Source organism: Ahaetulla prasina, chromosome 2 (genome assembly GCF_028640845.1).
Source record: "Ahaetulla prasina isolate Xishuangbanna chromosome 2, ASM2864084v1, whole genome shotgun sequence".
NCBI classification, from domain to species: domain Eukaryota; kingdom Metazoa; phylum Chordata; class Lepidosauria; order Squamata; family Colubridae; genus Ahaetulla; species Ahaetulla prasina.
In genome coordinates this window covers 138,556,388-138,582,406 of record NC_080540.1, presented here as the reverse complement: position 1 = coordinate 138,582,406, position 26,019 = coordinate 138,556,388, and the positions used below count along the sequence as shown (strand labels likewise).

Sequence of the window (26,019 nt, the reverse complement as noted above, 5' to 3'; positions counted from 1 at the left end):
TTAACAACGGTGGCAAGAAAGGTTGTAAAACGGGGCAAAATTCAGGTAACATATGTCTCACTTAGCAACAAAAATTTTGGGCTCAATTGTGGTCGTAAGTCAATACAGCAGTGATTGGAGATCATTTGAACATTGAGGGATGAGTAGGAAGGAGAAATTTCTCTCCTTGTAGGCACAAAGTTTCTGCTGGGGTAGACAGGAAAGACCAATTACTGCTCTCTTTTTAGCACTATTTTGCAGGATATTCAAAATGGCAGAAAGGTGAAAGCCCATTGGTCAGATAAATCTCCTGGCCTGATCATTCCATTGGCAGGTTTTTCCAGCCAATCAGCTTTGCTCAAAATTTAGTTCCTGTCTGGCCTTTTTACATTTTCATTAGTCTGGTCTTCCTGCATTTTCTAATATGAATTTAATGAGATCTACCACACATCAATGGTTAGAAGGTATGGGAGCCGTATATGGCATGGAAAATTTATATACCATGCATTTTTAAAATGTCTGTGCTATTAAAAATGAAGCAGATTTCCCTATTTTTCTCAAAACAGCAATTATTTGATAATAGCAGAGACTTTTACCTTTTTGTTGTTTTTCTTTCAAAATTGCTCCTGAAGCTACTTTTCACTCTCTGGAGAGAATAAGGGATATGAAGTTATTTTTCATGGCTGCATTAATATGTAATCCGCCTTTCCCCAAGTGATCAGAAAGATATATTGACATAAATAGCACTGCATAAATAGCCAAATTTTATTCTATTATAGAAATAATAGGCATACAAACCAGTAGTGGGTTCCTCTTACCTTCGTCACCGGTTCAGAACCGGGAGCTCATGCGTGGTGCTTCTGTGCATGCGCAAAACCTTCTGCGCATGCGCAGAGCATCCATGGTGATATCCAGGCGGGTGGGCGTACCTTCCACAGCCGCCACTGTCGGTTTGCCCGAACCGGGGAGAACCGGTAGAAACCCACCACTGATACAAACATATTGAATGGTGACAAGGAAAGTGGTGGATATCTCTGCTTTCTTGGTCTTCCTACTGAACGTCACCTGATAGGGAAAAAACTTCCTACTAATCATTCTCCCTAAACACTGAAGTTGGGCTGAGAAGGTGAGTTTTGACACCTGAATAGTTAACACTTGTCTCCTCTCTCGAAGTTAATATCAAAGTGTGATTTTTTTTTCTCTCTCTCTCTCCTCTTCTAGATGAAAGGACAGGAAGAGAATTCCTGAGGTTTCTACCAGCTTAATTGAAAGAGAGGATGAAATATTACCTGCTATCTTCCCCCATCTCTCCTGCAGATGAAGAGAGAGAAGTGGCTGACAGCATTCATATACACATAGGTACACATATCCAGCAACATAAAGTAGCCAATGGGAGCGAAGAATGTTCCAGCATCATCAACAACATCAATAAAGCATAGCAAATTGCATGGGGAGATTTATGAAGGGAAAAGAGGAAAAGCACTATAATGGACCTCCAAACCTCTTCCAGAATTCCTCTGGGTCTTTACATTCTGATTTACATTCTCCCCCTCCTTTTTTTTTGTTGTTTTGTTTTTATATAGTAGCTTGATAGCTCCTTTCCCACCACCTCTTCTCTAACTGATGTCTCACAGGGCATTTAGCTTCTAATCCCAGTGTGTAAGAGGGATAGGCTTTTGCACCCTGGTATGACTTTTGGGGAATCCAAGAACATCAAAATACAAACATTTAAGTAGTTTTAATAGGACCACCTTTTAATCATCTAGTACAGAGGTACGTTTGGAGGTTTCAGTGCTTTCTTTCTAGGCTTCAAGTTAGTGTTAAAAAAATCTGTAAGGAAAGGCATTATTCCAGGCAAAAACACATGCAAAAATATCTCCGATCTGGAGAGAGTTCAAAATATTACAGGGCACCAGAGCATTCTAAAGTAAAATGTTCATTTTATGCCCGAAGAATACTTTAGTGTTAGTGTGTGCTGCATATATTGTGCTTTTGCAGTTTTATATTTATCACTTTTATTCCTCTCTTTTTGTTGTAATTCTAAATTAGCCATCCAAGAATTGCAAGTTAGATAGATAGATAGATAGATAGATAGATAGATAGATAGATAGATAGATAGATAGATAGATAGATAGATGGATGTAGATAGATGATAGTCAGATAGACAGATGTTGAAATTAAATGCTCAATTCCATAACTTGTCCAGTGATATAAAGAAAATAAGATTTAAAAAAACAGACATTTAAATCTATAGTGCAGATAAGTAATTGCCCCTTTCAACAGAAATACAAGGCTTTCTAAGACAAGGCCCTTTGCTTCAAATTTCTAGACTTCTCCAACTTTTCAGAGATTCCCAACATTAATCAGTGTCTGCTGAGACAGTGAAAAATCTGATTTTTACTTAGCCTCTTTCCATGGACTTCTCTGTTTCCCTGTTTCTCTTTACAGTATTACACCACCACACCTTTTCTATATATGGCACAGAGAAACTGGAATAGTCTGAATCTGCATTTACATATATGACTATCAGCCATTCCTCACCGATGAGGATGTCGACTTATCTGATTCTGCAGATTGGTATTTAGATTACATTTATAATAATGAACTTTAAAATTAGAATATTTTTTTCCTTATTCTGATGCACGCTTTGCCATGGACACCATCAGACACATTTCCCCAATCCTTCTATCAGAATCATAGTCAAGTGAGAGGTAGGATTGATGCGGCATCTATTATTCATTTTAGACTGCTACATATTCTTTTCTTCCTCCAATATCGCTTCTCTTTACTGTCGTCCTCTGCTTTGGGCAGTGAGAAAATCTGGGCTTCTCTTCAAACCCGACAATGTTCCTGAATCCCACTGGATCTCTGGGTAAATCAGCCTGACCAGCAACCTCTCCAAGAGAATTCTCTGCTTTCTCATGGTAAAACTGTCCAGTCTTTGCATCTGTCAATGTCTCTGGAGATTCTCAATCAATTTGAATAAGAACCTTTGGGGCACCTGTCAATATTTGTTCTGGCTCTTTTTGAACACAAATTTAGCCCTTTTCCAGAATAGGGTTAAATATGTGCCAGCCAATGACCAGACTGTTTGCAGATGGCTTAGTGCTGTTCTAGAAAAGTGCTATTTCAATAATGGTCTCCCTCTAAATGTACCTGCAGTTGCATAAAAACAGGGCATTCTTGATAAATGCTTAAACCCACAGGTCTAGCCATCTTTCAAAATTCACTAAGTCTCTTAGCTCTAGCCTATGCCAAAGCAATTGCTTGATGGCTTTTCTGGACTGGTAACATTTGATGGCAGGAAGGAGCAAAGGCTGGAGGAGTACACCAATCATTGTCCTTAATATGTACTGTATGCTATAAATAAGTACTGTACAATTGTCAACATTGTGCCTGCAGCAAAAGAAGAGACTGCCAAGGAGAAGAGCAAATGTTATTCATGTATGGTTTTTTGCTGGCTCTAGGAATGGTAGATACCATTTTAACTCAGCCATGGGGAAAAGACCTATGTTTGTTTGAGGGGGGCAATTTTCACCAAACCAAAGCTTAGTGAGCATGCTGGTTTCCAATTTATCCAAGTTCACTGCAAACCTCTTGAGAGTTTAATCAGATTCCCAACCCCCAACCCTCACTGATGCTTATCTCTGGAAAGGACTGCATTCATACATGCACATAGACACAGATTGGAGGAATCATGCCTGTTGGCAGCACTGAACCATGGGTACGCATTTCCCCCAATGCCTCCTTGGAATAGCCCAAGGAAGGGCTTTTTGTATATGCTGTGCTCTTACCAATATACCGGTATCTCTGGTATTCTGCAGCCCTGGTGGAAATGATTCAAACATGTCAAAAAGAGAAAGACTGAGGCTAGTTGTAATTGGTGGGTTTTGTCTGCTATTGATTTGACACCATAATATCGCTTTTCTCAAAATGGCATCCTCTACATGTGTTGCAACGGCAGCTCTCAGAAAGCTCTTCTGGCTGAGAATTGTGTCAGTTAGATACACTGCCAACGTGACAAGTTGTGAAAGACTGATATCTCCTCCTTGCAAGAAGCTAGCTTCATAGCTTTCCAACATACATTGACACTTTTGTTCCCGAAAGCATATTTTATTCATCAACACAAAACAGATTTTCTCTCTCATTCTTAGGTAAGCAATGTTATCAACATGCAGAAAAAAAGAGTAAAACACAGTAAAGAAACTAAAGGCATGAGATAAGAGAAAGAAAGAGAAATTGTTATATCTATTTCGCATTTAACACCATATCTCGCCATACCACACCTTTCTAGCCTACAAATCTCCTTGCTTGAAGTACAGGATTCATAGGTTGCCTTTTAAACTTTTCACCTTTCTTTTGGAAAATGTCATTGGCTCCATCCAATCATGACTTTTTTTGGTCTGTCCTGGTCTTCTGCATTTGTTCTCACTAATGATCAAACCATCTTCGTGTATTTCTTTCCCATGAATTACTTCATTTTGTGTTCAATCCACATTTATTCATTACTCTGAAGAGTGCGGAAGCTACCTCTTCTTCTGTTTCTCCAATGTACTTCATAAATTCTCCTTTTTATTTGCATTTCACTTACTTTGTTTCTTTTCACATACCCAGGGCTTGTTTCCGTTTAACAAGGTGGGAAGAAGCATGTCCTTATACACAGCCATTTTTGCTTCAGTCAGCCAAAATTAATTTCTCACACCGTTTACCTTTCTATCAACAAGCGCATGTCTTAAAAAATTTTCCAAGATTCCATTTCCCAATCTTTATTAAACGTTCCATCATAGTAGACTAATTAATCCATTTGTTCTGGGTATTTTTCAGCTTCTATGTGTAACTTGCTATTATTCTGTTTTCCTATAAAACACAGCTTAATGATATGTAATATCCCCACAATCATTTAATATATATATGGATGCTTAAAGTTAACTGTGGAGGTATGTTGTTACAGATCTGTATTACTCTATGCATCTATGTTGGGTATAGTTTTTGCTGCATTGTTGACTAAATGATATGCTATGAATGTTAGATTGTGTGATGTAACAAGGGGTATGGATCTGAGGTACACACATACTACCGTATATACAGATCTGCATTCAGATATACAAACAACATATCTCTACAGCTACTACATTCCATAAATACATTAAATCATCAAGAAAACATTACACATCTCTGCTTTATTCATTATTCAAATGCTGATACATTGACTAAGCTTTTCATTAATTAGGACACATGCTTTGTTTCCATCATATAGTGCTCTTACTGCATTCAGCAATTGCTCTTCAAGTCTGTATTTGTGCAAAACATCCCATGCTTCCTACTTAGTCACATGATCATATACTTCCTCTAAGCCAAGCCAAGTACAGAAAGTATGCAGAGCATGGCTTCTGGAATTCATCCCAACTTCTTAGTAATAGCAAAGCTCCAGGTCACCTGCCTAGGAAGGAAGAGGGCTTAGAACGGAAAAGCTGAGATGGCAACATCTTCTTTCTGTGGTGTCCAGTTTCCATTCATTCTGCTGTGAAATTAATCTATCTCATACTTTCTTTTCCTGTAGTTGTGCTACTTTCACTCTCATTTGTTTTCACTTCCTTTTCTTTCATATTCATTTTTTTAAATTGAGGTCCACTGTTTCATGTTCTCACCGACCTTGTATTCTTTGCTAATTCTCTAAATCTTTCATCATGAACAATCAAATCAGTCATGCTTTTTAATTCATTCCTTTGCCATGAGTACACGTGAATAGATTTACCCCTAAACTTCACATACAATTCCTATTTCCTATTTCGCCCCACCTCCCCTCTCCCCATGGATCATATTGATTCAGAATGTTGGACAACTTTTCTTCCAAACTTTGTTTTTTCATTAACACCATTCTCTGCAGCATGTCATACAGCTATTGGCAACTTGTGAATTGGTGATAGTTGACTTGGATTGAATTTAAAACTGATTGAACTATATTGAAAAAAAATGGAAGTGGCTTTCTGAAAACGAACTATAAAGCTGGTAGACAAGACAGGGGGAAAAAGTGAACCAAAGTGGATTTAAAGCAATACAGAAGAAATATCTAGGAATTAAGATTAATTTGTTGTTTACAGGGAAGGTCTTCCGTCCAAGTTCTTATTTCAGAGAGCTTTCCCACAGAACAGCTGGTGTTAATGGCCCTGAGGGTGAGAGGGGAGGGAATATAGATAGTCCTTGACTTACGAGCCCAAAATTTCTGTTGCTAAGTAAGACATTTCTTAAGTTTTTCCCCATTTTATTACATTTCTTGCCCAAGTTGTTAAATGTATCACTGCAGTTGATAAGTTAGCAACACAGTTGTTAAGTGAATCTGGTTTCTCCATTCACTTTGTCAGAAGGTTGCAAAAGGGGATCACGTGACCCTGGGATGCTGCCTGCAACGGTCATAAGTACAAACCAGTTGAATCTGAATTTTGATTACATGATCATGGGGATGCTGCAAAGGCCGTAACTCTGAAAAATGGTCCTAAGTCGCTTTTTTTCAGTGCTGTAACTTCGAACGGACATCAACTGAACATTAAGGTAAGTCGAGGATTTACCTGTATTCCTATCAGGTCTGTTACAAAGCCAAGGTTAAACAAAAAGGGTTTAGCACAATTGGTAAATCCAGTCTGTTTTCAACTGGTCAGGAAATTCAAGATTTCTCCCAATTCCCAGAGATGCATAATAGCGAAGTTGCCTGGAACCCGTACAACAAAACCAGCTGCAGCTCTAATTGCAGAAGCTGGCTCAGCTGTAGACAAGTTCATAAACAGACACCCAAGGACATGCAGTCATGTAAAAACTGTTGGAATTGTCTGGCTGACGATTCCTCTCCCCTCCCCTCCTTCATGCTGAGCACCAGAACTCCACATTTAAGAGCAGGCAATGACAGTTTTTCTATAAATTGACAAGCCACTAACCCTAAAGTTTCATAGCATCTGACAGGCAAAATTCCAACCATTTGTATGATAACCTCTTTTTAAAAAGTAATAATTTTGCCACTAGCTGTAGGAAACAAAGTCCACATTAGATTTCCCAGGTTTCAAAAAAAAATTTTTATTTACATTTATATCCCACCCTTCTCCGAAGACTCAGGGCGGCTTACAGTGTATAAGGCAATAGTCTCATTCTATTTGTATATTTACAAAGTCAACTTATTGCCCCCCCAACAATTTGGGTCCTCATTTTACCTACCTTATAAAGGATGGAAGGCTGAGTCAACCTTGGGCCGGGCTTGAACCTGCAGTAATTGCAGGCTGCTGTGTTTTAATAACAGGCTTCTTACAGCCTGAGCTACCACGGCCAAATGAACTTGGAAGTTATTATTGCCACTCACTTTTGTATAGGGGCATCCATACAATCCATGACTCCATGACTTGTTTTGCTGTCCATCTGAGATCAACTCCCCAAGGAAATTGACATGCAAGCAAATTAACATTAGCCCTTGGGCAGTGTGGCACTTCCTGACCCTATTTACCGTGTGCCAGCAACCATTTGGTCGATTCATCCAGATGTTCTGGATTATAGTTCCTACAGTCTCACTTAACTTTCCATAATGCACGTGTCTGAGGGGAACAGTGGTCAAACCCTTTGGAAGCAACAAATTGGGAAAGAATACTAACAAATAATTATACCAGGCTTGTGAAGATAGCTGCAATTTTACACAGCAGTTTGTGCAGTTAAAACTAATCCAAACAAGGATTTCTCGAGAGGCATGCCTTTTCAATATAGGACAACTTGGACTGATCCTCTTGTCTGCATGTGGCTATTTATTTTGGTGGAAGTCAATTTCAGAATGATTCACTGTGAATTGTTAAGGTAGAAGATTGTTTCTTTTACTTTTAAAGGGCCAGGTTAGAACACAATGTGCAAAACTGGTAATTATTATCTATCTATCACTCAGTTGTATCTGATTTTCAAAGACTGCCTGGGTAAATGCCTGCAATTTTCTTGGCAAGGTATTTCAGAAATAGTTTGCCATTGCCTCCTTCTTAGAGCTGAGAAAAAATGACTGGCACAAGATCACCCAACTGGCTTTGTGTGCCTAAAGTGGGATTAGAACTCATAGTCTCCCAGTTCTAATCTGATGTCCTAACCATCACATCAGACTGGTTCTACATCAATAGTTGGACACGACTTCGCAACTAACAACAACAAAAGATGTATAAAGATGTATATGACTCTTTTTATACACACCTATATATATATGATTGAATTTGGGTAGGGGAATATATAATCCATAATATAGCCCCTAATACTTTCACCAACATCAAAAAGGAGAGTCAGAAAGCTGGGATGCTGGATAAGGCAAGTTTTCCTGCCAATGGAAGAATCATCCTGTCCTACAGCTATTCCTCCTGCATCGCAATTCAGCCAGAAGTTAATTGGCTCAGCCGCCAAAAACAGGACAACTTTGGAAACAGGGACATGGTACCTATTTCCGCGGTGTGGCTCAGGCTGTAAGAAGCCTGTTATTAAAACACAGCTGCCTGCAATTACTGCAGGTTCTAGTCCCACCAGGTCCAAGGTTGACTCAGCCTTCCATCCTTTATAAGGTAGGAAAATGAGGACCCAGATTGTTGGGGGGGCAATAAGTTGACTTTGTAAATATACAAATAGAATGAGACTATTGCCTTACACACTGTAAGCCGCCCTGAGTCTTCGGAGAAGGGCGGGATATAAATGTAAATAAATTTTTAAAAAACCTATGTTACGTGCAGTCCATGTGGATGTGCTTTTAGAAACCAAGTGATGTGTATTCTTGGCTTCACTTGGACCAAAGTGAGCAACAAAAGAGTAGCATTTGCTAGAGATCTGAGTTCTGTAATCAAGAAACCTCTAAGGCTCTCAGGCTCTTTCAGTGTGTGTTTTTTTTCAGGGTATCCACTGATTTCCATTGTTTCTCTTTTGTTTTTAAAAATAAGATTTTAGGCCTCATGAACTACAGAGTTCTAGAAAGAATAAGTTAAAACATATGAAGATTGTCTGCAATAGTTTTCAGTGCTCTGATTAGAAGAAATTGTGGCATGTTTCCTTTTTTTTTTTTTTTTGCTTTTGGCTTTTATATCTCATCTTTTCATATACGTATTGGTCCTCCCTTTCTTAATTTTCTCGTTCATATATCATGCTCAAGAAATGTGAGAATAAAATATGTAAACGTCTGAATAGAATAAAATATATAAACCGTTACTCCCAGAGGATTTTGTGTGCAAATGATTTCTTTTCATGGAGACAATAACATTTTATTCCCTGTGAATTACCATACATCACTGCCATGAAACCGTAGCTATTGGACCACGATTCAGAAATTGGCAATCTTATATACCTTAGATATTGTGGTTGTACAATTTAGGCTGTAAGCATGGAATTTCAGTTTGTTTTACACCAGCCAAAAGATCAGAAAAAGAGAAGCACTCAGCTCACCTGGACTCTTAAAATAACATTAACACGAATAATGATTAGTGTATGTTTCATTTTTCTGTGGGAAAAGAAGCAAGGGTATTTTTCCAAGTCAATTTAAATCAATCTATAATTCCTTTGGTTTGCTGATAATATGATTCAGTTATTATCATTTTAAATTACTAATTTATTTCTTCTTTTTAAGTTTGTTCTCAGTGCTAAGGAATGGACAACTTACTATAATGTGTTAAATGGATTGGATTCAGGAGTGGGTTCTACTTACCTTTACTACTGGTACGCAATGGGACTGCGTGTGTGCTTGCTTTGTTCGTGCGCATGCGCTTCTGCACATGCACAGAAGCTTCCTAATGACATCCGGGTCAATGTGTGGAGCCTGGTTGGATTCATCTATTCAAGCAGCAATTGTCTTTTATAAACTACAGGAACACTAAGAAAATGCATTTTTTTCTTACAGTTATAACAGAGATCAACCCTTGCTCCTGTAGTATTAAAATCAACCCTAACGTCAGAAATTAAGCAGGTTTCTTGCCTTTGATCTTCATGTCACACAAAAAATTACTTTGTTTCTTCCTACTGGGAGGTTTTAGAGCTTAAAAAAAAATCACAGTCAAAAATTTGATGATGGCGATGACCAAGAGCAAAAAAAAACATGCATTCATATCAATTTGATTATGACTATCTTTGCTAGCTTTGGGGAGGGGGATAATCTGCTGTATTTCTATATCTCTTCTGCATATGAAACAATAGATAATTTTCCCAGTATTGTGATGGGAAAAACTCAAGGTTATGATGGAATTCTGTTATAACAGAAAACTAGGACAAACATAGAAGTTACGCATCCTACAAGTCATGTTGCTGTTAGGCAAACCAACTGAGGTAATTATTACTCAGTTACTGCGGGTGATCAAAGTATTGTTTGTAGCTTTCAACTCACCATTGCTAATAGGGTACAATTTTGGATTCATCACTCAATATAACCTGCTCTTCTCCATTAAAAGAAAGAGGAAGACAGCACAAAGAAAAATCCCATGTATGAAGGTCTTTTGAATATTTATATGGGGTTTCTTTTTTAAAAGAAATTCCAGAAGTACAAAACATTCTTAAATTGCTATGTTCTTTAAAAGAAAGCTCTTGTTTTGTAGCACTGATTTTCCTGAGAAACAGAAATGAATTAAGCTGGTAGCTGTATAAAACTTTTAATAACCACATCTACGTGGTCAGCTAAGATATATTAATGTAGAAAGAAATTGCGCGCGCACAAAAGTGCTTCAAAGATTATCTGCTGGAAATTGTGTGGTTGACTTTGTACTCTTGTTTCCCTTGGAGGATCAATATTGTCCTGTATGCACATAGTTCAGTTGTTTATAGGAACCTGAGTGTTCAGAGGAAGAAATGAAGACATGAGATGAAGGATATATAATAATTTCACTGTTCATACATAGGAGATGAGCAAGCTAAGCTGAGTTGTAAGGCGGGGTTAAATCTGTCAGAAGTTTGAAATCTTTGCGCTTCCACAAGAGACCTAAGTTCAGCCTTCTGTGAATTCCATTGACCCTTAGCTAGGACTAGTTTAGCTTGGACCCATTGACCAGACTCTTGTGTATAGGTAGCAATAATAAACTCTTCAGTGCTTTGAGCTCAGTGAGTGTTCCTGACTCTGCGCTGACATTGCATCATATTCCCGCACATTTTTTTTTTAAAAAAGCACTACAGACTATTTAAATCTGCAAAAAGTTTTCTTAAACAAATTATTTTGTTTAAGATGAGAAGCAGAATGGAAGCCAAGCCAGGGAGACACAAACTAGAAGACAACATTCTTGTCTGGATGATCAATCAAATTACCATAACTGCATAAGAGTCATTCTGTAGCCAAATGAAAAAATTACCTCATGAGATTTGGTTTGTCATACCCCAAAATTCAGCTCTGAGATGAAAGAGGAAATCATTTTCAATAATGTTGGGCAGTTTATATTTAAGCAGGAAATTGTCATAATTCCTTAGGTAGATGGTAAATGTGTAAGATTCCTAAATAAAGTTAAATAAATAAATAAATAATAAAAATAAAAAAATGAACTAAACAACGGCTGAAAAGTTTTATTGATGGACAGCAGTCAAAACAGATAACCTGAAAAGTTGATCTCAGGTCTCACTGAACTGATTGGATTGATTTAAATCAGGAAGGAAGAAATTGGAAAATATTCTTTAAGTACTATCACCTAATGGCACAGAAGTAAATTAAACATAATGAGCAAGTCTCTGTCTGTGTGCTGCTGAAATTTATAGAAGCACAATCACACTTATGCAACAAGCACAATCACACTTATGCAACAAGCCTTGTGCCAAACTAGATGAGGGATAGCCAGTGACATATTGCTTTCCTTATGGGCTTTTCTCTTGTGTGTCAAAGAAGGCAGGTTGATGTACCTGAGAAATATTTCTTGTACGCCATAAACACTTCAGATCCTAGGTCCTTTACCAAGGGATCTGAAAACTCTGCCATTTCTCAATCAGGTCTCAGGTACTTTGAGGAACACCTCTATTCTCCATTTGATTTTTCATTTTGTTCGTGACTAGACAGAAATGGAGGCCAGTTAGTTAGATCTACTACACAGAGAAAGCCTCACACCTATTTCAGGGAGCAGCCCCTCCATTCCCACACAGAAGCCTGTAATCCGGTGGCTACTCAGTGAAGACGGCATCCTCCCAATGCTCTGCAGTTATCAGAAAACAAGCTTTTTTCCTCTCCAGGATGTGTTTTCCTATCCTTCCTCTTGCCTTTGGAAAGACTGATTCCCCACCAGGCTGTCAGTGAATCCTGAGAGTTCCCCAAAGCAGGTGTAAGCCGCGTTAGCTGAGGCTGATGTGGGCTAAGTTACCCCACCTTTGCAACAACTTCCTAATTCAAAAGAAGGTATTGTGGCAGGACTCAAGAGTGTCTTTCTTGTCAAAAGAATCAGTAGCAGAAATGCTAACTGAGTCCCTAACATTATTGTACAGACTGAAGAGACTCAGTTTAACACTCAACTAGCTGACAGCTGCAACAAAGCTCCGAGACATTCTATGGCTGCTCACTTTGCTGAATGTCCTTCATTCTTAAATCGTAGCCCAGCTCTTACTGATAAGGATTCAAATCCTTATCCTTACTCTGGGATTCAAATCCCCTTTGTACAATTGAGGTAATCTGTCCTTTTCCCAGCTCAGACACTAGTCCCACGCATATTGTATCTCATATTAAAGCTATGATTTGTTGACTGAGCCTGTAAGTGTCAGGGTTCATAGATCATGTAAACCAAAATTTACAATTTACAGTGACTGGATTCAAGCAACATACCAAACACACTATGTTACAGTTTTATTACATTTCATGAACCGATCAGTGGACTGATGAAAATCAAGAATTGATGCAGAGTAATGAAATTAAAATGTATGCCCTTTCCATTCAGGTACACAGATGTGGTGAAGGATAGGAAGATGACTGCCAAAAAGATCTAGAAAATCAAATGTCAAAAAAATCTCCAGAAACTATGGCAAATACTGCCATTGCCCCCATTGCGCAGGCAGCCAGTTAAGCAAATACAAGCTCATTTCCCAGCTTCAAAATAGACGATTAGGCACATATAAGCCTGTTACTGAAATGGGAGAGAAGCATTGCCCGGCCAAGGGCAGCCCCACAAAGCAAAAAGGGATGAACTCATTACCTTGACGGATGGAGACGTATCTGCCATTGGAAGCCATGAAAACCACTTGTGGATGACTCTCTTCCAGATCAAAGAGTTCATCTTTCCCTGGCTTGGAGCTCCTGCCAGATTTTAGAGAGCCCGTAGGTCCCACCGGCGCTAGGTACTTCCCATCACAATCCTTGAAGGCCAACTTCCCTGCCTTGAATTCCAGGGTATAACCTGAATGGCGGTCAGGCTCCTGGACCAAGGCGCCATCGTTGCGCAGGTAGCGGTTGTCGCAGGTTCGTAGGCAATACTTCTTGTTCTGGAAGGTAAGGGTGATAAGCGAATCCACACCCCAAGGGATGTTGCTGTCTATAGAGATCTCGTCCTCTTGGGCACTGAGGTGAGCATACCTTCGCCTGCTAACGCTCAAAAGATTAGCTTGGGGGTGGATGGCCAAGTGTACAATCCAGAGTTCAGTTTCAGTAATGGTTTGGGCGAAACAGGACAACCTGTCTTCGGAACCACCAAAGAAGCGCTTGTACGGTTCTGACTGGAGCGCCCAGCGTCCGTCTGACTGAGTGACAATGATAAAACATCCATCCGTTTCTGGCTTCTCAGCTTCACAGGAGACCTTGCCATCCTTGTCAGCAGACAGGTACCTACCTAGGTGGCTCTTTAAGAAGACCACCGAGCTGTCTCCGTCCTGTTCCAGGCTCCATATTTGCTTCCTTTTCAGACTTGGTGCCGAGGCATTGATTTTATAGCCAAAGTGCTCTGCTGTTAAATAGCGATTATCAGAGTTGATTAAGCCAAACTGGATCTTCAAGGCCTGGTGGATCCCATTGGTTGGCATCTTCAGTCTAGACAGCAAACAATCCTAAAGACTGGGGTGAAAGTCAAGTTTTCCCAGTTATTAATAAGTATGAATGTTATGCCCAGCTTCACAATTGAGGAATCTGGATTACAACAAATGAGCATTTACATCTCAGTCAAAGCCACGGGTGACCTGCAAATGCCCCAGTGCCAGGTCCGCCTGCAGCAGCTTTTCCTTCATCTAATCTGCAGCCCATAAAACCAATCTTGTTCATTACTTTTTCCCCGCCCTCCACACCTCCTCGAGCTGGCAGCATTGCTCTCTCCTGCACTGCTCACATTGACTTCTCCTCCTCCTCCTCCTCCTCTGCACCGCACAGCAGGGATGGGGGTGGAGGAAAAGTAGCCACTTAGCACTGCACCAGCCTTGCTTAATTAGCACAGCTAGGATTACAAAGCTTTCAATGAGCTGCCAGCCTCCTGTAACCAATAGTGGAGCTTCTAGATAAAAGCCACAACGAAAGGGGGTTGACAGGTGGCACAATAGCCTTTTGATCAGCTGAGTTCTTCAGTGGGATCTTGTATTCTACAATAGTGGCGTTCTGCACTATAGCTCCATCTCTTTTCCTTTGCTGTCTCAGTATCTCTAAATGTTTCATAGATTCCCAACCTAACTCCTTCATATCTCAGGGCTACGGTACCTTGCAACCAAACCTGCTGCCTTCCTGGTTGATTTTCTCCGTGGAAGATTTATTCCTCTTTGTCTCTGTGTAAAGTTACAGGGTTCTCTGATACCATGTGGTAGGTCACCTTCCAGCTGAATGCCTCTTTGGTCCAGCTTCTAATCTCCTTAACAATTAAAAGGGCCTTTCTATTAGTATAATTCTTTTATCCTCCTTCAGATTCTTTGCCTCCATCTGTTAAGTAGCCCCAAATCCATAGCTCCTTTGAAAGGAAAGTGGCAGGATCCCTTAAGTTTAAGGGAATGGTCTACCCAGAAGTTGAATCAGGGCAGACCATAAAGCAAATGGAGCCAGCTAGGATGGCAAACCCAAGACTTGAATAAGTAAATCTCAAAGAAATGCTGCTTAATTTAAACACAAATTCTTGGAATCTGCTGAAGCAGAAATGATTCAAAATACAGAACGGAAGCTACACCAAGCACCCTATTTGTGGATTTGGTAAGAAGCAGCACCAAATTCATGGCATATAATCAATCAATATCAATCAATGATCTGCAGTAGATTCGAGATTTTCATCTAGTTATTCCATTAGGCAAAATGTGGCTGCTTCTTTAGGTAACAGATCCCAAAGTATCTGGCATTACTCCTAAACTTCCAGGCTAGCTAATTGCTTTCAGGTTCATTGAAGGACTTTGCGTTTCTAGATAAAAAACAATACCAAGACCAAAAATGCACCCACCTGCTTCTAGATAGAAGAGAGCAAGGGATACCAAGGAGAGAGGCAACCTGAAATGAAGAAAAAACTTCCTAACAGTGAGAACAATTAACCAATGGAACAGCTTGCTTTCAGATATTGTGGGTGTTTCATCACTGGAGGTTTTTAAGAAGAGACTGGACAGTCACTTGTCTGAAATGGCATAGGGTCTCCTGTTTGAGCAGGGGGTTGAACTAGAACAGGGGTCTCCAATCTTGGTCCCTTTAAGACTTGTGGACTTCAACTCCCAGAGTTTTGCTGGCTGAGGGACTCTGGGAGTTGAAGTCCACAAGTCTTAAAGGGACCAAGGTTGGAGACCCCTGAACTAGAAGATCCCCAAGGTCCCTTCCAGCTCTATTTTGATTGATTGGACCTTCAATTTTGCCCTTCGTCTCGAGTAACAAACTCTCTTGTGCCAGTTCGGCAGTTGCTTTTCCACCCCCTTTCTTCCCTCTAGGCTCCCTGCATCCATAGAAAAATATGTTTCTGAGATTAAAGAATATTGTGAAAACTCTAGTAATACAAAGATGAAATGGAGAGTTGGTAGAGGCACAATATAATATTGGAATTGATATTGGTGGTGAGACCTGAAAGGGAAATTTACTCTTGGACAAAGTTTAAGTAGGGTGAAACGAACAGTTCACTGCTTGGGTGCTGCATGAGTAAGGGAGGAGTCTAGATAGTGGGGAGTAATGCTAGTACAGACAAGCCTCAACTCATGATCATTCATTTAATGACCATTTCAGGTTACAACAGCACTGAAAAAAGTGACTTACAACTGGTCTTCGCACTTACAACTGTCAGAGCCTCCCCATGGCCACATGATCAGAATTTGGGTGCTTGGCAACCAGCATATATTTACGATGGTTGTAGCATCCCGTGCTCATGTGATCACTATTTCCAACCTTTCCAGCTGGCTTCTGAAAAGCAAATTCAACAGCAGAAGTTGGATTCACTTAAAGACTGCTTAATTTCTGCTGGTCGTGTAAATGGAGCACATGCACACACACTCACCCGCTGCTGGTGCAAGAGGGAATGTCCATGTGCATCGGCTCACCCACTTCCAGGGACCTGTTTTGATAAGGTTGGGGCCTCTGTACTAGAGCAGGGGTCTCCAACCATGGCAACTTTAAGACTTGTGGACTTCAACTCCCAGATTTCTCAGCCAGCAAAGCTGGCTGAGGAATTCTGGGAGTTGAAGTCCACAAGTCTTAAAGTTGCCAAGGTTGGAGACCCCTGTACTAGAGGATATGCTTCTGAACATAAGCACAGTGCTGAAAGAAACTGAATAATTACATACCAGAAAGTCCCATTAGAAAGAAAATACAATTTATAATGTACTGTTTCTTTGATGCAGATGATGGTCAGATGTCAGTGAAGGGGAGACCTGCTTTTGTACTTGAACTTGATCCTTACCTATGTTATCTACCTATTAGAGCCAAGACAAACTTGTGTGGAGATGGTTTTCATCATCAAATGAATAGTTCTCTGGAAAGTACAGGTACATCATTTTTAAGATAGAAGGCAAAGCAGACATAATGAGAATTCTGCTAGCATCTATATATCTCTGTTTTCACTTTTGCTCATGTGACATAACACTTAGCAATGTGGAAGACAACCAGAGGAATCACTGATTCACCCTAGCATTAGCAAGGGTGATAATGGGAACCATTTATGCCTGGCACTCCAATCTACAGTACTTTATATCTATGAGAAATCGCTTCTTCAACTTTTGAAGTCCAAACAGCTAGTTAAACCTTGTGTCAATCATTAGGTCATGCCTTTCTCAGACAACCTTTTCTTCCCCAAAACATAAGAATCTTTTAAAATTAAATGTACAGAATAAATATTGTCCATCTGAAACATGGGGAAGAAGTTTTAAAAAGGAAAGCTTGCCTCACTGTGAAGCAAGGAACCCCAGCTATTGGAATTAAGGGCCTATGGCCCCTTCCTCCATATGTTGCTGAATTGTTGCTCCCAAAATAATTACATGGCTGGATGGCTTTCAGATGTTGTTCAGCATCATCCAAAGCAGGGGTGAAATGCTCCCGGTTCGAACCAGATCGCCCGATCGGGTAGCGATGGCAGTGGGTGGTTTGGAGAACTGGTAGCAAAAATCCCTGCCCCCCCCCACATGCCCAGCTGAGCTTCTTCTTCCGAAAAAATGCTTTTAAAAGCATTTTTACAACCTCTTCAGCCGAAGAAGTTGTAGAAAAATGCTTTTAAAAGTAAAAAAAAAAAAAGTTGGCCACACCCGCCCAGTCACATTACCACCACCACCACCAAACCACACCCACAGAACCAGTAGTAACAAATTTTACACTTCACCGTTGATCCAAAGGCCCACAAATTTTTCATTCCTGCCATGTATGGAATTTGGTCTTAGAGAAGAGCACAGTGCTGCTGTGCTGCTTGCCTTTCTTCTAAGATGGCCATTTCCATCCCAAATAAAATCTGGGCTGTAAAAAAATCCAGAAGACCCCCCGCCCCAAAGATGGTAGCAAAGAGGTTTTCTGAAGCCTTGAAGGCCACATCTAGCAGCTTTATCCTTTCTCTTCCAGCACAACTAGGTCCCTATCAAACTAGCAGAAGCTGGTCCTTTTCTAAGGGAGCACTAGCTGAGCTGACTCAAGCCTTACCAATATTTCATTGTTCCTCAAGGGCAAAAGGAGAGCACAGTAGCATCACTGAGAGTTACCACACGGCTTCCCTAGTTAGGAAATGCCTACTGGGGTATCTGTGTGTGGTTCAGGATATGCTCTTCTAAACCAGAGAAGGCATAAATATGGTAAAGGTGAAGGTAAAAGTTCCCCTCGCACATACATGATAGTTGTTCCTGACTCTAGGGGGTGGTACTCATCTCCGTTTCAAAGCCGAAGAGCCAGTGCTGTCCAAAGACGTCTCCGTGGTCATGCGGCTGGCATGACTCAATGCCAAAGGTGCACGGAACGCTTTAACCTTCCCACCAAAGGTGGTCCCTATGTTTTCTACTTGCATTTTTTATGTGCTTTTGGCAGAAGCTGGGACAAGTAACAGGAGCTCACCCCGTTACACGGCAGCACTAGGGATTTGAACCGCTGAACTGCTGACCTTTCAATCGACAAGCTCAGCGTCTTAGCCTCTGAGCCACTGCGTGGTAGATCCTGCCAATTCCCCTAACCTGTATCTTTCTAAATGGGAGCAAAGAAAGTGTGTGTGTGTATCAGGTGACCCACTCCATGAATTGCTCCCCACTTCATCAACCAAAGAATGCTTTTACATCTAGAGGAGAATATGGTTATGGTAAATGGGAAGAACAGTTGTTCCAACCATTTTTTCATTAAAACCCATTTCCTGATACCTCCTGAATGTTGTGGATATATACATTTCTTTCCTAGATCAGATCCAGTAGTTACATATTTCTGGGATATCTATATATAAAGAGGTATTCATTTGCATAAAGCCAACATTTTTCAGCCAATCTGCTACATCATGGGTGTCAAACGCATGGCGTCACGTTGCCATCACGTGATGTTTCATGACGTTTTTCCCATTTGCGGAGCTGGGGTGGGCGTGACCTGTGTGTGATGCATCCAGCCCGCGGACCGCCAGTTTGACACCCCTGCTTATATGTTTTCCAAACAAGTATGCCTTAATTTTTTTCTAATAATCTAACTGTATATGTTTACAATCTGAATTTTCATTTCCTGGTTACAGAATGGAAAAAACAGTTTTTGTTCTTGATGGATTTAAACAATTTATCTTTACGTATCTAAGATATAAGCAGCTGTAACTAGATTTATTGACCCTTTTCATTCTGAAACTAACAGGAAGCGCCTCCTGCACGTGTGAATCAAGTATTTGCAGAATCAATCCTGCAGCTGTAGGTAGGAAGCCTTTGTTCTGACAAATGTCAGTTCCTCTGCCTCTGCTTGAAGGAAGCCACAGAAATTTCCTCTAGCCCTGTCTGTTTCCGTTCTTTAATCTTTTTCTATCGTACAACAGATTTGGAAAGGCAGCCACATATTCTGTTAAGACTGCCTTTTCAAAATGGTGGGTCAAAGAACAAGGCCCACACTGTCTAATCTGGTGCTTTTCTCTTCGGCAAATGGTTGGAAAGTTTCAGAGATACGAGACTCCTTTAATGCAGGAAAAAGCAGAATAGATTATTAATAAATAAAATTATTTTTGTCTCCTGGGGTAGTTAATCTCCTTTAGCTCAGCTGGAAGATGGTTCCCCTCTGAGTGTTGCTGGCAGTGCATTCATTTAGACCAGAGGATAGGCAATTTTCTGCAGACAAAGAACGACATGGGAGTCAGTATCAGGAGCCTCATAGCTAGCACAGGCCTGGATGAGAGAAATGTCTTAGAATTAACTATGCGGCACTCTGCAGTAGATCTTTGCTGACATTTTGTGCTCAACTGGAGTTTTGCAGCCCAGATCTGGTAGCCTGAAATAAAACCAGAGAAAAATTGAGCATGGGTGGCTAATCTTTGATTTAATCCCAGACTGAGTAACTTTGTCTTACCAACAGGGTTAGTCAAATTCATTCACTTTCTACAGTTTCCATATTAAAAATGAATATGAAAGATGAATAATCAGAATCAAATCCAGACATCAAATATTTAACACAATGAGTGCTTTGTGGAATCTAGAAGATGGTGAAACAGAATAAAGCCAGATGACATCAATTAAGGGCAACATTTGTAGCTCAGGGTTGAACTGTGGGGTTCTTGGTGCTTGGCTGTTTTCTTGCAGATGGTTCATTACCCAACTATTGATGCACTGATGATGATACTTAGCTGGGTAATAAAACATCTGCAAGAAAATAACCATGCTCAGAGAGCACCAAAGATCCCATAACTTTATCTTGGTCTTCAGAAGGCTTTTCCAACCCGGTACATCCAAATGAACTGCACTTCCCTACCAAGACTGGGAACATTCTTTCTTGGATGGCCTTTTTTCTACTTTTCCTGAAATTTATGCTCGAGTCCAGTGTCTAGACTGTGTATACAGTCTCCAGTTTACATTTCATAACAGATCTAAAAACATAGTTTTTTTCTTTTTAAAAATGGATGGAGGATAAGATTAGATTTATTTATTTATTTATTTATTTATTTATTTATTTATTTATTTATTTATTTATTTATTTATTTATTTATTTATTTAAATTTTTATACCGGCCTTCTCCCGAAGGACTCAGGGCGGTGTACAGCCAAAGATAAAAACAATAAAATATACAAAGTTAAAATATCAATTTAAAAAACATATTCAATAAAGGGCCGGTTTAGCTCACGCTGGTAAAGCCTGTTATTAAGGCTTATTAAGAACACAGTAGCCTGCAATTACTGCAGGTTCGAGCCCGGCCCAAGGTTGACTCAGCCTTCCATCCTTTATAAGGTAGGTAAAATGAGGACCCAGATTGTTGGGGGGGCAATAAGTTGACTTTGTAAAAATATACAAATAGAATGAGACTATTGCCTTATACACTGTAAGCCGCCCTGAGTCTTCGGAGAAGGGCGGGGTATAAATGTAAACAAACAAACAAAAAAAAATGGCCGAATTAAAACCGTCAATTGACCCAACCTAAAATAACCCATATAAAATTACAAAAATTTAAAATTTAAAATTTAAAATTTGAAAATCAGGCCAGTCCCGCTTGGATGAATAAGTAAGTTTTTAATTCCCGGCGAAAGTCCGAAGGTCAGATATTTGGCGCAAACCGGAGGGAAGTTCGTTCCAGAGGGTAGGTGCTCCAACAGAGAAGGCCCTTCCCCTGGGGGCCACCAGCCGGCATTGCTTGGCGGACGGCACCCTGAGAAAACCCTCTCTGTGGGAGCGTACGGGTCGATGGGAGGCATAAGGTAACAGCAGGCGGTCCCGTAAGTACCCGGGCCCTAAGCCATGGAGCGCTTTGAAGGTGGTAACCAGAACCTTGAAGCGCACCCGAAAGACCACAGGTAGCCAGTGCAGACTGCGCAGGAGCGGTGTTACCCGGGAGCAGCGTGCAGCTCCCTCGATCACCCGCGCAGCTGCATTCTGGACTAACTGGAGTCTCCGAGTGCACTTCAGGGGTAGCCCCATGTAGAGAGCATTGCAATAATCCAGACGAGAAGTGACGAGAGCATGAGTGACCGTGCATAAGGCATCCCGGTCCAGAAAGGGATAAAATTGATGTGAATTGTGGAGACAGCTTGTCAGTTTCATCTATCCATTTTGTTTTCTTTTTGTATCCCTCCCCCTCTGTTTGTATCCTAAATCTTTGACTGGACTCTTCTGCCTTTTTTTTTCTTTTTTTTTGCATTCTCACTTTCAATTCTAGGTTCGGAAACAATTCTCTGGGTGCTATCCCATATTTCATTTATTCCCTGATTTTTGCCTTTGGAATGGACTCACGTCCTGTGACCTGCAATCCTCTTAAATCATACTTCATTCATTTCCCTGATCTCAGTTGGGTTCCTGTACCCAAGAAAAGCAGCCAAAAGCAGTGAGCATATGTGCTTCAAGCAGAGCTGCAGATAATGACATAATTTGCTTAGCTCTATATGGGGCTTGTACATGTTGTATTTACCTGAAAGGAAGGTGAGTCTGAATTCTCCAAAAGGGAGGACAGACAGGGAAAACCTGTGTGGTATCTACTTTCCCCATCTTATCAACCTGGCTTGCCAATTTCAGCTGAAACCAATCTTAAAGAGACTCCACCCTCACCTAGTAAATGTGTGCTTATGACACAATTGTATGTACCCTGTGTATGAACGTTTATCTACAGAAGCCATACAACAAGAAAGGGCAAGGCCAGGATGGAGGAAAAAAAGTATGCTCATTGAATTACTGATTAAAATTAATTGCCTGTAAAATGAAGTACCCATTACAAAATTAAATCTGCATACATCAGTTATTCTCTCTTACACAGAAACATTCAAGTGCAAACTCTTTTCTCCTCCTCGCAGAAGGAACTGAGAAAATTCAGGATTTCTGATGGGGGAAGAAATAGCTGCCTTTGGGAGTCAAAGAAAGAGAAAGAGGGAGAAATTGGATGGAAATAAGATTAATCAGGAAGATAATTGGATGAAGGAAAGCAGGTTAGGTATTACAAAAAAGATTCACTAACTTGACCAAGCAAACAGCCTCTTCCAAACAGCCTCTAAATTTCAAGTGTCCATTCATCCATCATCCGTCCATCCATCCATCCATCCATCCATCCATCCATCCTGTTAAATTCACAGGGAATCATTTGGGAGGAAATGTATTCTGTTAGATGAATTAACCATCTGACTGAGATGGTGTAGGGTTTCCTGCCTGGGCAGGGGGTTGGACTAGAAGGCCTCCAAGGTCCCTTCCAACTCTGATGTTATGTTATGTTAATTGTTGAGAAGCAACGAACCGCGACGAACCTCAGAATTATCTGTAAGATGGATATGGGGAATATTCCAGCTATCTGACCAATAAAATTGCTTGGATTTGTTTGGAGCTGGTCTCCAAGTAGGCAGATCTCAATCCTCTCTACACTTTACTCAACTATGCCTACAATTACAGTCAATATTTGTTATTTGCAGTAGTTCTATAAAGTTTCCACAAACTCTGAATGGGCAAATATTTGGACAAATACTAACCATTGTTTCTACAGGAAACCCAGGGTTAGGTTCCAATAAGTGAGCTTGCGTGGTGTGGTAGTTAAGGCACCAGGCTAAAGAAAACGGGAGAAACAGGAGCAAGTACTCCTGGTTGTGTTTCTTGTCTGGGCTACTTCAAAGGGCCAACACATTATGAGAGCTGAAGCAAGAAGGCAGTGCATTGCCTTCTTCAATCTCAGCTGTGAATGTGCACGAGGTGACTCAAATGTTTTCCCACACTCTTATGTGTCCACAAATGGCCATGAAAGTCCTGCAAGTACATGTAGTCCTTGACTTACAAGTACAATTGATCCCCAAATTTCCATTGCTAAGCAAGACAGTTGTTGAGTGAGTTTTGCTTCATTTTACAACCTTTCTTGCCACAATTACTAAATGAATTGCTGCAGTTTTAAATTAGTAACATGGTTGTTCAATGAATCTGGCTTCCCAAGGATTACTTGTCAGAAGGTTGTGAAAGATGATCACATGACCCAGGAACACTGCAATTGTCATAAATACATGCCAGTTGCCAAGCATCTTAATTTTGATCACGTGAGGATGTGAAATTGGGGATGTGAAAAACGATTACACGTCCCTTTCAGTGCCACTGTAACTTAAAATGAATGGCTGTTAAGGACTACGGTACCTGTATTGATTTGGGGATTACAAATAAATTTTAGAGATTAAGCGAATTCGCATATATTTGGAATTTGAAAATAATGGGGGTTGATTGTATTACCCTTTCCAAGCAGGTGCTTCCAAGCTGCTCGCAGAACAGCCTCCCCATTCCTTCATTTGCCCCTTCCTCAACCTTCTTCCAGGTTTTATTACAAAAAATATGGATAGTATGTAGATGGGTGGGTGGATAATGGGATCTATGTTATATTAGATAAGAGTTTATGCCCAAGTCTGCAGAGTAAGAAATTAAGTCCCTATTGTTATGCTTTAAACCTCTGCATTCTAGGCAAAAGGGAATTTGGAGCCCTTGGGGGCATAAATATAGCAGGTCTGGGATCACTCACTGCGGCCAACTTGCTGTAATCAATTTGCTGTAACCAACTCGCTGCAGGAAAACTCGCCATGGCCAACTCACCCAGTGGTGGGTTTCAATTTTTTTTACTACCGGTTCTGTGGGTATGGCTTGGTGGGGGCGTGGCATGGCTTGGTGGGCGTGCCAGGGGAAGGATACTGTAAAATCTCCATTCCCTCCCCACTCCAAGGGAAGGACACTGCAAAATCCCCATTTCCTCCCGATCAGCTGCGACTCAGGAGGCAAAGAATAGATGTGGCCGGGGCCAGTCAGAGATGGTATTTACCGGTTCTCCGAACTACTCAAAATTTCCGCTACCAGTTCTCCAGAACAGAACTGGTCAGAACCTGCTGAAACCCACCACTGAACTCACCATGGGACAACCCATTGCAGGACAGGAGTTATACTAATATCGAAGAAATGGCGGAACAGAATCATTAAAGAAAAGGATGCCAAAGGAGGGACAAAATGAAATGTGAATGACCAAAATTAAAATATTTTTGACATTATTTTAAATAATTAAATTGAATTGTTGAATTTCCCACGGAGAGTCGGTCTTGGCAAGTTGTCCCATTCCGATATATAGCACATTGGAACCATGTTAAAGCAGTAGGAACTTTTCCTTTTCCTGCCCTTTACAGCCGATACACCATTTTTGGAAGAGACCTGTCTGGTTTAGGGTACTTCTGATATATGCTACTCATATTACTGTGCATGCTCACTGGGTCTCCACACTGTCAAGGTTCCAGAAAAACCTCTTCTGCATAAAAAAAACTCAGAAGCCATTGTCTTTCAGAGTTCTTTACTAGCATGAGGAAACTGGCACACAATGAGTGAAATTCCAAAACTGAACTTCCGGATTCTTTTCCCAGTTATACAAACCCCAAGAGTCCCACCCCCCTAATCCCTTTGCTGGTCACATGGTCCCACGTTCTCCCAGTTCATTCGAATATCTTCTCACCACTCCTCCTGCAGATGTGAACACCATCCGACCTTGACCGCTTGAAGAATGTTACCATACCCCTCAACCCCCCTTCTTCCCCTCAGGGGAAAAATGTGGCAGCGTCTGGAACCCTAAAGTCTAGTATGGTTTCCAGGCCTGACACACACCCTTCTACTGCGGTCTATACCAGGGGTCTCCAACCCCTGGTCCGTGGATCGGCACCCATCTGTGACATGCCAGAAATCAGGCCATGCAAACAAGGCAAGTCCCATCATCGTGCGATGCAGGCAACACATGAAATCATGCCCTCTCCAGTCCATGGAAAAACCTCTCTCCATGCAACTGGTCCTTGGTGTCCAAAAGGCTGGGGAAGCTGCTAGTCTATACTATATTCACTGGGACTAACAATGATAATCTTATCTTGCCTAGAAATGATAGCATAATTTATGTCCATAATATAAATACAGATAATTTCCATAATAAAAAACCCTCCTCAATTTAAAATTATAATATGAAGCTCACTTCGATATTCTCTTGTGCTTCAAAAGCCTGTAAATTGGAAATTATCACAAATAGTTCAACATAAGCTATAAATATTTTACTCATATGCTCTTATGGATTTAGAAGTGACACGCCTTCCCGTCACAGCCTGCACTGATATTTCAGGTCCAGGTTAGGCTGGGGAGGGACATCCAGAGAAAGACAGAAGTGATACAACTAGCTAATCACTTCAGGGAGATGCCTCTAAGGAAATTAAGTCTGCTGGGCAAAATTCCACCCTGAATAATAATTTTGTAGCCAGAATTTCAACTCCTAGAAATACCTCTCTTGTAATTATACCTGATATATATTGATTTAATTCTTATTATTTTAGTCTGTTTCTATTATTACAGAATTTACAGAGTCAACTATTTCAACACGGGGTACAGTTGATTCATGATAATTTTCTAGAGGAATAACTGCTGTTTAATTGATATGTAACAGCACAAATCACAGTATTGCGAAATTGCATTTCTGTGAATTTCATGCCTCTTTGTGGAACAGAGCAATAAACTCTCAGAAGATTGTAATCATTCTGTTATTATTACTTAGGATATCTGAGCAACATATCTATGGTTATGTATTTAGAA

General features: G+C 40.5%; 2 protein-coding genes across 9 annotated transcripts in view; one reads left to right on the top strand and one right to left on the bottom strand.

The window, feature by feature from the left end:
- Positions 1 to 1,280, top strand: part of FAAP100 (FA core complex associated protein 100) — a 58,267-nt gene extending 56,987 nt beyond the window's left edge. Inside the window, exon 9 of the mRNA XM_058166326.1 lies at positions 1,201 to 1,280. Coding sequence (XP_058022309.1) covers positions 1,201 to 1,227 — 27 coding nt within the window. The 3' untranslated portion in view covers positions 1,228 to 1,280. The remainder of the gene's footprint in view (positions 1 to 1,200) is intronic.
- Positions 1 to 26,019, bottom strand: part of FSCN2 (fascin actin-bundling protein 2, retinal) — a 76,981-nt gene that overhangs the window by 17,890 nt on the left and 33,072 nt on the right. For 3 of the 8 annotated variants that reach the window (XM_058166334.1, XM_058166336.1, XM_058166337.1), the window contains one exon: positions 13,107 to 13,957. In XM_058166334.1, the coding sequence (XP_058022317.1) occupies positions 13,107 to 13,926 (820 nt within the window). In that variant the 5' untranslated portion in view covers positions 13,927 to 13,957. Of the gene's footprint in view, positions 1 to 13,106; positions 13,958 to 14,587; positions 14,736 to 15,308; positions 15,510 to 26,019 lie in introns of those variants that run through there. The other 5 variants (XM_058166333.1, XM_058166332.1, XM_058166331.1 and 2 more) reach the window with 4 other exon arrangements.